At 30.0% G+C, this 15,087-nt stretch overlaps 1 protein-coding gene across 1 annotated transcript in view; it reads left to right on the top strand.

Moving 5' to 3' along the window:
* Positions 1-15,087, top strand: part of Cand1 (Cullin-associated and neddylation-dissociated 1) — a 118,280-nt gene that overhangs the window by 89,591 nt on the left and 13,602 nt on the right. Inside the window, exons 16-20 of the mRNA XM_075365910.1 lie at positions 900-1,060; positions 2,390-2,588; positions 7,881-8,138; positions 10,748-10,936; positions 12,402-12,645. Of these exons, the coding sequence (XP_075222025.1) occupies positions 900-1,060; positions 2,390-2,588; positions 7,881-8,138; positions 10,748-10,936; positions 12,402-12,645 (1,051 nt within the window). The remainder of the gene's footprint in view (positions 1-899; positions 1,061-2,389; positions 2,589-7,880; positions 8,139-10,747; positions 10,937-12,401; positions 12,646-15,087) is intronic.

Raw genomic sequence — 15,087 nt, 5'->3', positions numbered from 1 at the left:
AGAATTACTGATACAGCATTTGGAACATAAAATTCATATGTACTGCTGATTGAAATAATTTATTTTCTTTAAATCATTTATACCTTTATATTCTTGTCGTATAAATTCTTTTATATTCATCATGTTACTTTCAAAACCACTTAACTTTAAAGTTTATTTCATAAATCTTAAACTATTGTTGATGCCTTTAAGGGGGTTATAAATTTTACTTGACACAACCCATTAATAAGTGGTTTTTAGCATTTTTCTTGTGGTGGTTTTAAAACTTTTCTTTATAATGGTTCTCTGAGTTAAAAACAGAAATAGATTTCATTTATAAAGGCAAGATTGAATGTATGAAGGTTAGTAAAACTTTTCCAGTATATTGTTTACTGACATTTTATTTGTGCACAATACCTAGAATGTTGTTCTTAGGTTAAGAATTTTTGTTTTACAACAGGCTTTATTGTAAATACTATTTTACTACTACATGATTTAAAAAAAAAAAAACGATGTGAGAAAGCAGCTTTTGGTATTTATGTACATTGTAACTTTTTATGGTCACATGCTGTTGCATTTACATTGCACATATATTGCAAGGATTATCATGTTATTTTAGATTTTTACTACATTGATGCTAAAATTTTGAAGTTATTTGTTTGAAATTTTGTTATTGTTAAGTATGATTATAACATACTTCTCATACTGTTGTACCATTACGTACCAGCAAGATGTGAAAATCATTACTGCCATATACGTTACAGTATATTTATTCTCTGATTTCAGTTATATTTCTCTACAATTCTTAAATGCAATTATAATCGTGTGTTGCTCGTTATAGTAGTTCTTTTATTACAGTTTTTTGTTATTTTTTCTTTATTAGTATGTATCGTAAATAATGTGGAAATACTTTTTTTCAGGCATACCATTCTTTGGCAAAATGTGTAGCTGCAGTTACTGTAACTTGGCAGCAAGAAGCTCTTTCTGTTGTAGATAAATTTTTACAAGATATTGAAAATCCATCATCAGATCCTCAACATATATTTGCATTACTTGTCATTGGTGAAATTGGGAGGCATATGTGAGTATAATAATTTTGAGATATGTTCACAACATTTTTTTTATCACAGCAAATGAAAGCGTAAAAAAATAAATTAAAAAATTGTTTTTCTTTTTTAAATATAGAAAACGTCTGTAATTGATCCTTAGCAGTAAAATAGATGAAATTTTGAAAATTAAAAATTAGAATGTTTGAATGTAGTTCAGAATTAAACTATTAGTAACGTAGTTAATTACTATAATACTATGAATTGTTTTAAAATTATTTCAGAAGAAAAGTATATTGATTTTTTTTATAAAATCTACTATTATATATAATAAATAAATATATTATTCATTGTACAATAAAATACGCTCTACAGCATGTTTAAAAGTCATGTGAAACCAAAAATACTAGATCATTTGATCATTTAAAAAACTTATTCATAAATTCAATAAAGTTTGGTTGTTTTTTTTTGAGCAAGTTGTCCTTTTCTTTTGCAATTCTCTTGAGTTTGGCTTCTTTTTGTCCCTATTACTATTTGTTTCATTTTGTGACCACTTCTTCTCCCCCCCCCCCATAAGTTACGCCATTATGCAGGCAAAACTTATACTTTACATTTTCTTCAGTCGATTGTCTTAATTTTAATCATAACAATTTCTTTTTCATTTAAATTTTACATCTAGCATCAATAGCTTTTTCTCTCAATCATTTATTCATTATTTTCTTTGATTTATTTTCAATGTCAATTAAATTCCAATGTTAAATAGATAATCTGTATATCATTGACTGATCTGCTGCTGCCTGTTGCTTATAATTCAGGCTACAATCTGTCCCAACAGGACCTCAGCAATTTTTCTCTTTAAGAATATTTCCTCTTTTCTTTTGATTCACAACTGTGGTTAAGAAAACCCATATGTTCAGATTACCTGTAAATTAAAGCGTGGCAAATCAAGAGTGGTTTTACTGGATTTAGTAGAGCTGATTACAACTATGTTTACTAAAAAACCCATTTTTCCCATCTTATTTACATGACTATTATCATATAACAGTCATATCTTATTATATGACTATTATTGTTTTATTATTATGATTATTCTTTTTTTTATTATTGTCATATCTTATTTACATGAAGATATGACTATTGTCCAGTGTTTTAATTGACCAGCAATTATAACATTACCAGAAAATGGTAGGATGGAGATTCACGAAACTGCAGTATCATTGCAAATAGGTTAACGTAAGTTTTTCTGTTAATTTTTGGGTTCTGAAACTGTGAATACCTGTTAATTATAATCCTAACAACAAATATGAATAAATTTTTAAATTTCATATGTAAATTGTCATAATTTCTTAATTTTTTTTTTATAGCGATTTGAGTGGAGTTGGCAATTTAAAACAGTTAATTTTATCATCATTTTCACCACTGTCAGAAGAAGTTAAATCTGCAGCTAGTTATGCCTTGGGTAGCATTGCTATTGGTAATTTACAACAATATCTTCCGTTTATATTACAAGAGATTGAATCTCAGCCTAAGAGGCAATATCTACTCTTACATTCTCTAAAAGAGGTAATGATATTATTGTAACAACTGTTTCATTTCAATTTTATTAGTAATAGGCTAAGAGGTGACGGTCAACTTTTTATTAAATGTGTACAAATGAATGAAATTACCCACAGTAGAAATAAAGAAAAGAAAAATCTGTTGTTTCAGATACAGGCTAAATGCAATTATTACAAAATAATGAAGTCATTGTTATAAAAGAGGAGAACTCAAGATTGCAGAGATTTCAAAATTAGACTTTTTGACTCCTTCAAAGATGCTGAGGTTAATTCAGTTATTTGATAAATAATTGTAATTCAATTTTAATTAATAATAATATCTGACTTACCAGTCAGATACAACATTAACTGATTCAGTCATCAGTCTGTTCATTTAGATTTTACTTCACAAATTGAGATCCATTTATTCTTCATTATAAAGCTTATGCAGTATCTGAGAAAATATGTCAGGCTTTATGTGACTCATTAATATATTAGAGGGATCTTTGGGGAAATATTGAAGAAAGTTTTTAGATTATTTTTTAATTAAAATTATTTTTAATATCTCTTTAATTAGCCATGTCAAAAAGGTTTAGAGAAAGTAAGCTGCTAATCTCCACTTATTTGTAGAGAATTAGTATTATCATATCAATTTAATTGGATCATGAAGAACACAGATTTTTCACTGAATATGGAAATCGTTTTCAATTAAAAATCACGGAAAGCTATAAAGGACCTCATTCAATCTGTAGTTACTTGATAACTAATGCATAGGTTACAACCCAGTAAAAGGCGATATGTTATCAAGATATGCTGCTAGGTGCACACAGTGGCCAGAGCATGCTATCTACAGACGTTGGCGCAGAATTTAAAAGATTTGGTCTTTTTTTTTAACAAACCTTGTACATTACATATTTTTGGGTGTACCAGATGTTTCATTGTTCATGGTTTTTCAGATCACAATTTTCTTTGCATGAACTAAATGCAGTCCACAAGGTACGACTGTATTTTGTTATTATTTGTCCCTTTGTGTTATTCTTTTAACGTGAATGATAATCAATATCATTATTTCCTGAAGAAGAAAATATTAATATAAGCCTTTTGGATTGTAGAGTATAAAAGAGAAAGACTTACCAAAATACTAATACTAAGTTAAAAGAGAAAACTGATGATTATTTTTGAAATGTTAAAAGTTGTAAGTTATTCCTGTAAGTGAAAGTTTCTATCCTATAAAGAAGATAGAAAATGAAACAAGAGGCACATCTTATTTCTCAGTCCAAATTACTAAAGGAGATTTTATCCCACTCAACTCAGTGGATCCCATTGCAGTCATATTCATTACTGAGCTACTCTGACTCTAACACCCTCTCTTTGAAATAGTAGCCTAAGATTAAAATTTGAACATTCTCTATTGAATGGTTACTCCTGTTTAGAAGCTAAATTTTGCATTTTTTAATCTCCATAATTTATTACAATTTGTTTAAAAAAAAAAATGTTTATTACTTTACAGTTACTGAAAAATGTTTCATTTGTTACCAGTTCCATTTTTTAAACTTTACTAGCAGGTAATATGTGTTTGGACATCACATTTGGACATCACATGCATGCAGCTTCATTTACAATAATGGGTCAAGTCAGCTGATCTCAGTTGTTTTGCTAGCGCTGCACAAAATTTCATCGCAGTACTATGACATAGTGATTTTACTTCTGTTTATAATTAATAAAAAAATTGAAAATCCTGCCAATTGTGATGTAAAATTAATTGGTCATATGCTTTTTGCTGCTCCTATAGAAATTCTTCATCAAATTACTGCCATATATGGTGATAGTGTAACGAACGAAGGAAACATAAGGAAATGATGTCACTTATTTACAGCAGGGGAAACATCTGTTCATGATAAGCAGTACTCCAAATGCCCTACTCTCATTACTGGGACAGCTAAAAAAGCAGATTGACAGAGATGTTAAAGAGAATCTGCATTTTAAATTAGACTAACTTAGTGACAAATTTTCTTTAAGTTCACAGTCTGTGTTACATGAAATTGTGACTGTTCATTTACCATAAAATTTATGCCCAATGGGCCCCTAGAATGTTGACAGACAATCACAAAAAACCACACATATGATGCCTTATCATTCCTGGACTGGTACTATAGAGATGGCGATGAAATGCTTAATCACATAGTGACTGGTAATGAAACATGGGTTTCATACTACACACTAGAGAGTAAACATCAGATATCATTCTCAATTACCTTTAAAGCCAAAAGAATTCAAACACTTTCAAAATGCAAAGTGATGGCCACAGTTTTTTGGGATCATGACTGAGTTATACTGAGTGAGTTTAAGACTCATGGAGAAACAGTTAACGCCAACTCTTATTCAGAAATTTTTATAAAACTTGGATGCAAAATTCAAAATCATCAGTGTGGTCTTTTGACTTGTGGAGTGTATTTTGTTCATGACAATGCATGTCCACATGCTGCAAAAAAACTTAAGAATTTCTCAAAGGTTTTGGAAGGGATGTTTTTAATTATCGGCTAAACAGTCCAGATCTAGCTCCAATCGATTTCTGCATGTTTGCAAAATTGAAGGAGTTTCTTGGTGGAAACTGTTCTGAAAATGATGACATCAAGACAGTTGTTGGTGAGTGGCTTAATAGACTGGTATTAGACTTTTTTGACTATGGCATACAAAAACTACTGCCATGATTTATCGATGCTTGAACTTATAAGGTATGGAAAAATACCTTAAAAAATGTAAACGTTATCATTAATTGATGATTCAAAAGCGATTGACAATCTTGTGTCTTATGTAGATTATTATGCATTCTTTAAAGTTCAAATAAATTTGTTATGAAACAAAAATGGTTTTTACTTTTGGATGACCCTCATAAATTCACCATGAGAATAATCTCAGTCATTCATCAATTAAAAATGTACAGCTTGTCTTGGTGAATAGAAATTCATGAATTTAATTTTAATTAATTGAGTTATGAATTTAATGACTATCATCCTGATGTGTTACCATACCTAGAAAAGTTCAACATTACAGTAAAATTCATTAAAGAACAAATGATTATTGTGTTTGTTACTTAGGCCAATTTTAATAACAGTGTTGGAGTTTAATGCTGGCAAATTTTCTTTTTGAAACCACCTCATACTTACAAACATTGTAAAATATTACTCACTAATAAGCTTCACTTGTTGCATTTTTGTAAAAAAAAAAAAAAATGTATTAAGTACTGCATGAAAGTAACATTAGTATTAGAGAATCATAACCACGAACTCCTATAATTTTGGTCACAAACCAAAAAAAATTTTCTTTTGAAGAGGTTGTATCTTATGAATCCCTTAGAAAAACAAGTCTTATGCCATACCAAACCTTGTTCTTTTGATTTGTTATTATTGAGTTTTAATTTATTTGAAGAAAACTGTATATATTACTGTAAATAACATTCTGAAATAGTGCTGCTTTTTTTGACAGCTTCCAATTGTCTATTTCATTGTTGACCAATTGTTAATAAAATTCACATAACAGTGAGATGAAAAAATGTGTAATAAAACCTATGCCCTGCCAGGAAAGGAAACTGTTACTTCACATCACCATGGAGTACTGTGCTGGCATTATAATGTTATCTAAACAACTGTTTCCCTGAGGAACACTGTGAAATGATTATTTTATTCTTTGCCTTACAAAAAATTGAGATTGCCAGCTGTTTTAATAAAAATGCTTCTTTCCTTAACATATTATTTCCTTCCTGTTGTAAATGCTCCTTTCCTTCTAGCATACGTGATTCAGTTAAAAAGTTACGTACAAAGGGGACAATTTCAAGTGCAAAACAAAATAGGCAGCCTTCCGTTATGGCTGCAGAGACCATAGCTGATATTCAAAGAAGAATTTTGCCAATTTGAAAAAATCTAATGTAAATTGCCACAAAAAAGTTTTGTAAAATATACATTTTACCATAAGATTCTTCACGATTTAAATTTTGTAACATATCTTGTAACAAGAGAACAACATACAAACTGAAACAACTTAATTATTGCGACTGGCTTTAAAAAACATTTTCAATGCTGTTTTTCATATCAGATAAGGCACAGTTTCATTTATTGAGAAAGTTAATCCTCAGCAGATGATTTGAGTATTCACATCGCAATGAAATAAATCATTGTACAGTGTGCTGTTTCTGGTATAGTGGAGTCAGTATTTATTGATCAGAATGTCAGTGCTGATGTGTACTGTACAGTTTTTGACGTATTCTATGCCCAGTTAACAGATGGTAAAAAAGGTAATAGTTTCTTCAACAAGACAGAGCAATGTGTCACACATCAAATGATTCAATAGTGTGTGTTCATGCAACTTTTACAGAAGAATGAACCGTACTTTTTCCTAGAGTTGGGAATCAAATTCCCATACTATCGATGAATTGAAGATGAACATTCAATAAGAAATCAGTAGCATTGACAACAATGATTTAAATCAGGTGACTCAATAGATCACTCTACCACAAAATTGCATTGCTACACTGGACACTCACTTCTAAAATCTTTTTTAAAAATTTGATTGATTCTTTCTTATTTTTTCATTTTATTCATAAAATGCCACATGTTGCAACTGTGTTTAGTCTATAGCAGTTTGATATTTAAGTTGCTCACACAATACATAGGATCATTGTAAAAAAAATTTCTTGTCTTTACCTAAGCAGAAATAGAAAGTTTTTTAATGTCCTGGCTTATTGAAATAGCAATTTTCTAATATCTGTTACAATAGTTTTGGGACATTGAAATCGCACTATTGTGAAAGCAAGTGGTAAAATGGTTCAATGGTAAAATGAAAAATAATCATCTGAACAAGTGTTTGTTAAATAAAATTCTTAGGAATTATACAAAACAAAAGGTAAATGTGGTAAAAGCTCAATACTCTTTTTCTATCAAACTGTTCATAAAATAAACTTCTTCAAAGACAAGTTCTTTATTTCATGATGCCCTCTATGATACTGTTAAGTTACAGGTATGTGTTATATTATTTCCTGTGGGTTAGTATGGTTTAATTAAGAGAAATCTGAAATAATGTATCATCAGTTTGATCTTTTCTGTTTGTCTTATTAATTGATATTTTAAATTCAAATATTTTGAAATTGTTATTTTAGTTCGATCTTCTGATCAAATTTGTTGGTTTTTGTCCTTTAAAACAATTATAGAAAAATAAATAATTAAAAGATTAAAATATGAAAGGTATTTATGACTTATCAGTTGGTTGGTTGACTTCAGCTATTAATAAAATTGTGATGTATTATACATTTTTATCTTTATTTCAGGTGATAACTTGTCAGTCAGCCACTCCAACAGGTATAGCCCAGTTATTACCATTTGTACCTGCAATATGGCAACAGTTGTTTCGACATTGCAAGTGTGGTGAAGAAGGTACAAGGAATGTTGTTGCAGAATGTCTTGGTAAATTGACTTTGATTGATCCTCCTGCACTTCTGCCAAGATTACAGGAATCACTTAGTTCTGATTCTGCTTTGATGAGAACAACAGTTCTTACAGCTGTTAAGTTTACAATTTCTGATCAAGTATGTGTTCCCATTTATTCTGTTCTCTTTTCATAAATGAATTTATAAGAAAATAACATTAGCTTATTATTGCCAGTGCATTTATAAAAGATGTCCATGTGATCATGTTGATATTACGAAGGTCATTCAAATATAAACTGGATTTTTGCCGCTCAGACAGAAAGAGCAGTGAATGTGGTGGGGCACTGTGGGTAGTTGTTGGATATGTGTGGAGGTTTGCAACTGGCCAGCCATGTCCATAGGTCACATTCCCACATCAGTAGCAGAATGTCTGAGCAGGAGATACAAGATCTAGTTGTGCACCTCCCAAAAGGGGAGGTGCACAACTTTTTGATTGCAACCAACTGGACCAAAAGTGTCCATAAAAGGCCAAAATCCAAAAAAACTGTCAATACTTAAGTGCTCTTTGATTATGTGTCACTGCATTCTTGCAAGCCATAAACTTTTCCCCATCTTGCAAGCCAAACTTTTCAGTTTCTTCTGATGAGAGACCTCTCTATTAAGAAAAAAAGTTTTTGTGGCCTTCAAAAAATCTTCACATGTATATACAAGGTGTGTTCAAAAAGTAACAAGAATTTTTGTTTTTTTGAAAGAATTTTATTTATTTGTCTACATTAATGTTATCCCCTTCAATATAGTCCCAGTTAGATATTATACACTTGTGCCAGCGCTTTTGCCAATCCCCAAAACACTTCTGGAACTCAGTCTTTGGAATAGTGTTTAGCTCTTTCAACTATTCGCTTTTAATTTTCTCTTTGCTTGTAAAATGACTGCCTTTTAAGGTGCTCTTTATTTTTGGGAATAGAAAAATGTCATATGGGCCATGTCTAGTGAATATGGCAGCTGGGGTGTCATTACAGTGTTGTTTTTTGCTAAAAATTGATGAGCAAGCAATGAAGTGTGAGCAGGTGCATTATCGTGGTGTAAACCCATGAATTGTTTCTCCACAAATCCGGTCTTTTTTTTGGATTGCTTCATGCAAATGGTGTTGAACTTGTAATTAATACTCCTTATTGTTTGACCTTTTGGCAATAACTTATGATGCACTATGCTGTTAAAATCGAAGAACGCAGTGAGCATAACCTTCACATTTGATCGTACTTGTCGAGCTTTTTTCGTCTTGTTGATCCAGAATGCCTCCACTGGGATGATTGAGCCTTAGTTTCAACATCATTTCATAAACCCATGTTTCATCACCTGTTATGAGAAGTTTCAGTAGTTCTGCATCATTGTTGACTTCATTTAGCGACTCCTGAGAAACTTCCATTCGCCGGTATTTTTGTTCGAAATTCAACAATTTTGGAAAAAATTTTGCTGTTACACATTTCATACCCAAAACATCTGAAAAAATGTTATGTCATGAGCCAGTTGATATCCCAACAGCATCAGCAACTTTTCTGATTATGATTCAGCGATCATTCATAATCATTTCTTTCTCTTTTTCCACGTTTTCATCAGTTGGTGATGTGCGTCCAGGGTGCTTGTCATCTTCAAAACTTTCTTGGAAGTGCTTATACCACTCATAAACCTTTGCTTTACTCGTAGCAGACTCACCAAAAGCAATATTTAGCAATTTTAAAACATTGCGACACTTTATTTCAGTCTTATAACCAAATTTAATGCAAATTTTCTGATCCATTATATATGCAAATAATAAATCGCCGATCGTACCAAAACACGTGTTATCCTATTGACAGCTGACAACAGACTAAATATCCAATATGGCTAAAAATGTACAGATACTTTTCAGACATGTTTACCAATACAACAACAAAAAATTCCTGAGAATTGAAAGACTACAATCCGTGAAATTTCAAAATTATTGTTTCTTTTTGAACACACCTCGTATGGACCAGATAGCTGAAAAAAAATTGTAGACAAATTTCTTGATAATTTTACAATCCTATTTCTTATCATACTTTCTTACTGGAATAAACTGGAGCTGTAATATCCTCTTGTAATTTGGTAGTTATACAATAAATATTAAAGATGTTAGTTTATAAAACACTTCATTCTGAAGTTTTTTCTAATTTATCTAAATAGGAAATCACATAGAGTTGCTTAAAAAGCCTTTATTTATGAGTTATTTGCATGTATATTGTCGATATTGGTTTTTTATGTTGTCTATGGTATAAATTTAAATGAAAGGCAACTTTCTGTTTAACAGCATTATTGTAATTTAATATAATTTCTTCATAGAAATGACTGAAATTATTTGATAATATTGTGTATTAATAATGTAGTAAGTAGAAAAAGAAGACTGATTTTGTTTTTCAACTGTTTTGATTTCTTTGGCCTTAGGAAAAATGAAATTTCCACTCTAATTTCTTTATCAGACTAGAGTCATGGTATTTTTTCTAACTCATTCATTTTCCCTGGATCACTTTCCATTAAAATTAAAAACATACCCATACTGTGATTAAGATTTTTGTTTTAATTTCAATCCTATGATTTTATAAAACAAAACTGCAAAAACAAGTTATTCTACTAATATCCTCAAAAATGCTTATAAATTAAAACTTTGATATTCTACACAGTTATGCATGTATTATCATTCATATTATTGTCTTTAATGTTCTATATTGTATCAAAATTTTTTTTTTTTGTAGCCGCAAGCAATTGACCCACTTCTTAGAGCAAATATTGGTCAGTTCCTGAGAGCTCTACAAGATCCTGATCTAAATGTTAGAAGGGTTGCACTAGTCGCATTTAATTCTGCTGCACATAACAAACCATCACTAATTAGAGATTTATTGGATACTGTACTACCTCAGCTTTACAGTGAAACAAAGATAAGGGTAAGATTATTTAACTTGTTTCATTTTTTCTTACTTTTTTAATTTTCTTCTCTGTGTATAACCAATGATTTATTTGGTTTGGTTTTAGATTATATAAGTTAAATTAGTGAATTGTTCTATTTTTAAATATATTTTTTTTTAATATCTTTTGTTTTGTAATTTGTTGTATAAATTGATTTTTTCAGTTTCTGTGTGGTGTTCAAATAGAGAATACTTCTGGAATCAAATACTTCTTATTCTTCTTATCAGTTGTTTTACTTATTGCTCAGCGGCATGATCCCATTAATTATGCGTTGCCATCCTGCATACTTTCATTTATATACAGAATAGTACTTATTATATACCAGGTGTAAAATAGTGTAATCACCACATTAAAGCATTCTTTTAATTATTGTAAACGTTAACTTATTAGATTTTCCTATATAAATAATTTTCAGTAAGCAGACATATTCATTAAATAAAACATGTTAATAGTGTAAGTAAATCATGTTTCATGTAACAGTTTCCTGTTTTTCTACATAATCCAGGAGTGAATTTTGATGTGAAGAGCAAGAATTCCATTTCTCTTTAAGCACTTTTTTTTCAGTATAGTAGGCTTTTCTTAGTTTTTTAAACATATAAATATAATTATTAAAAACACATTAATTAATATATTTTAAAAACTTATTAATCTTTTAAATATGCCAGTAATATTTTATAGTTGCTGCGCTTACAAAAAAATTATACAAAAGCCCCAAAAGATCATAAATAGATCTGCAATAAATAAGTCCAGAAACTTTGATACTTAAATACCAAAAATGTATTCTCATTTGTTTTTTATGAAATACATTTTTAGTTTGTAATAATTAAGACATATTATATTATAAATAAAAATGTAACATTTTTAAAACAAATTGTTTTTGCCAACTTAATTTTTTAGTATGGGATAATTTTTAGTTGTCCTTACCTTTGGAAGTTTCTGAATGAAGTGATGAAAGATAAGGGTTTGTTATAAAAGTATATTTGTAATGTAAATATATTAAGTAAAAAATCATATTTCTGAAATTTAGTTTAAAAATAGGATGAAAGCACAGAACTGTACTTATACTGATATACATGCTAATAACCAATGGCCTCATTGATTAAAAATATGTTATTACATAGAAAATGTTTGATGCTGCTTAGTAGTAACTAATATTGCCAAATTGTAATTATAGTAAAGATGTTCTTAATGTTATAAAGAAAGATTATTCAAATACTGATGTGTCATTATTCATTAACCAATGTTTAATAAACCTGTTTCTATAGATCACTAAAGTTAAATGGGTGATATAGTTTTACTGGTCCAAGTTGTTGCCATTTTGTTTGTGGATAACTAGCTGTCAATTGCTTCTTGAAATATATTTTGAAAAATAGTAATAATTTGTATATCTTGAATTGTCATACAGATATTTTATGTTATTGTTTGATGTGCATTTTCTTTTAGAAAGAGCTGATTAGAGAAGTAGAAATGGGACCATTTAAACATACAGTTGATGATGGATTGGATATACGTAAGGCTGCTTTTGAGTGTATGTATACTTTATTGGATTCTTGTTTGGATCGCCTAGACATATTTGAGTTCCTTAATCACCTTGAGCATGGTTTAAAGGACCATTATGATATCAAAATGTTAACGTACTTGATGGTTGCCAGATTGGCTCAATTAACACCTACTGCTGTTCTACAAAGTGAGTATATAAATCTTAAGAAATAAAATAAGTAAAATGAAATTAATTGTTCAAAAGTTATAGTTTTCTGTTAGAAAATATTTTGTTACAAAAAATGAATATTTACTTTGTGCTCGAAACCAAAACGTAGATGTCCAAAGCCCAGCTTTGCTGAATTATTTGTATTAACCATATTAATAAATATTTATTTTGCAACTTAAAAGTAGTGAAGATAATTATTAATTTTCTATTAATCCATCAGTAATGACTGTGCCAAATGATATGATGAATAACTGTTTGAATCTTGTATCTATAGCCAAACATTACAAATTATAAGCTGTAGCTGTTTTTAAATCATAAAGACATTAAAACCATAACTAAATGATAAGAACATCTACATAAATTAGCTATTTTAACATAAGAAATAAGTTATACTATTATTTCATTTTAATAGCGTTTACCAAAAATTTCCATACATTATCAAATAACTTAATATATTAAAGTGTATTATTACTGTAATGTATTATTACATTAATTACTGTATTTTGATAATATGACAGAGATATAATTAATCATATTAAATTTTAGGCATATGTTTTCTGGAAGAAATTACAAAGTAATTGCTTTAAAATCTCTATATTAAAACTAATTGTGTTACAAGATGTACCTTATTTTCAAATTATTTTTATTTATTGATTTTTTTTTTTTTTTTTTTTTTTGTCTTCAGTCATTTGACTGGTTTGATGCAGCTCTCCAAGATTCCCTATCTAGTGCTAGTCGTTTCATTTCAGTATACCCTCTACATCCTACATCCCTAACAATTTGTTTTACATATTCCAAACGTGGCCTGCCTACACAATTTTTCCCTTCTACCTGTCCTTCCAAAATTAAAGCGACTATTCCAGGATGCCTTAGTATGTGGCCTATAAGTCTGTCTCTTCTTTTAACTATATTTTTCCAAATGCTTCTTTCTTCATCTATTTGCCGCAATACCTCCTCATTTGTCACTTTATCCACCCATCTGATTTTTAACATTCTCCTATAGCACCACATTTCAAAAGCTTCTAACCTTTTCTTCTCAGATACTCCGATTGTCCAAGTTTCACTTCCATATAAAGCGACACTCCAAACATATACTTTCAAAAATCTTTTCCTGACATTTAAATTAATTTTTGATGTAAACAACTTATATTTCTTACTGAAGGCTCGTTTAGCTTGTGCTATTCGGCATTTTATATCGCTCCTGCTTCGTCCATCTTTAGTAATTCTACTTCCCAAATAACAAAATTCTTCTACCTCCATAATCTTTTCTCCTCCTATTTTCACATTCAGTGGTCCATTTTTGTTATTTCTACTACATTTCATTACTTTTGTTTTGTTCTTGTTTATTTTCATGCGATAGTTCTTGCGTAGGACTTCATCTATGCCGTTCATTGTTTCTTCTAAATCCTTTTTATTCTCGGCTAGAATTACTATATCATCAGCAAATCGTAGCATCTTTATCTTTTCACCTTGTACTGTTACTCCGAATCTAAATTGTTCTTTAACATCATTAACTGCTAGTTCCATGTAAAGATTAAAAAGTAACGGAGATAGAGAACATCCTTGTCGGACTCCCTTTCTTATTATGGCTTCTTTCTTATGTTCTTCAATTGCTACTGTTGCTGTTTGGTTCCTGTAAATGTTAGCAATTGTTCTTCTATCTCTGTATTTGAACCCTAATTTTTTTAAAATGCTGAACATTTTATTCCAGTCTACGTTATCGAATGCCTTTTCTAGGTCTATAAACGCCAAGTATGTTGGTTTGTTTTTCTTTAATCTTCCTTCTACTATTAATCTGAGGCCTAAAATTGCTTCCCTTGTCCCTATACTTTTCCTGAAACCAAATTGGTCTTCTCCTAACACTTCCTCCACTCTCCTCTCAATTCTTCTGTATAGAATTCTAGTTAAGATTTTTGATGCATGACTAGTTAAACTAATTGTTCTGTATTCTTCACATTTATCTGCCCCTGATTTCTTTGGTATCATTACTATAACACTTTTTTTGAAGTCTGATGGAAATTCCCCTTTTTCATAAATATTACACACCAGTTTGTATAATCTATCAATCGCCTCCTCCCCTGCACTGCGCAGTAATTCTACAGGTATTCCGTCTATTCCAGGAGCCTTTCTGCCATTTAAATCTTTTAATGCTCTCTTAAATTCAGATCTCAGTATTGTTTCTCCCATTTCATCCTCCTCAACTTCCTCTTCTTCCTCTATAAAACCATTTTCTAATTCATTTCCTCCGTATAACTCTTCAATATATTCCACCCATCTATCGACTTTACCTTTCGTATTATATATAGGTGTACCATCTTTGTTTAACACATTATTAGATTTTAATTTATGTACCCCAAAATTTTCCTTAACTTTCCTGTATGCTCCGTCTATTTTACCAATGTTCATTTCTCTTTCCACTTC

This window comes from Lycorma delicatula, chromosome 1 (assembly GCF_047948215.1).
Source record: "Lycorma delicatula isolate Av1 chromosome 1, ASM4794821v1, whole genome shotgun sequence".
NCBI lineage: Eukaryota > Metazoa > Arthropoda > Insecta > Hemiptera > Fulgoridae > Lycorma > Lycorma delicatula.
The sequence above is the reverse complement of the archived record's forward strand: the minus strand, read 5'-3'. Positions and strand labels throughout refer to the sequence as shown.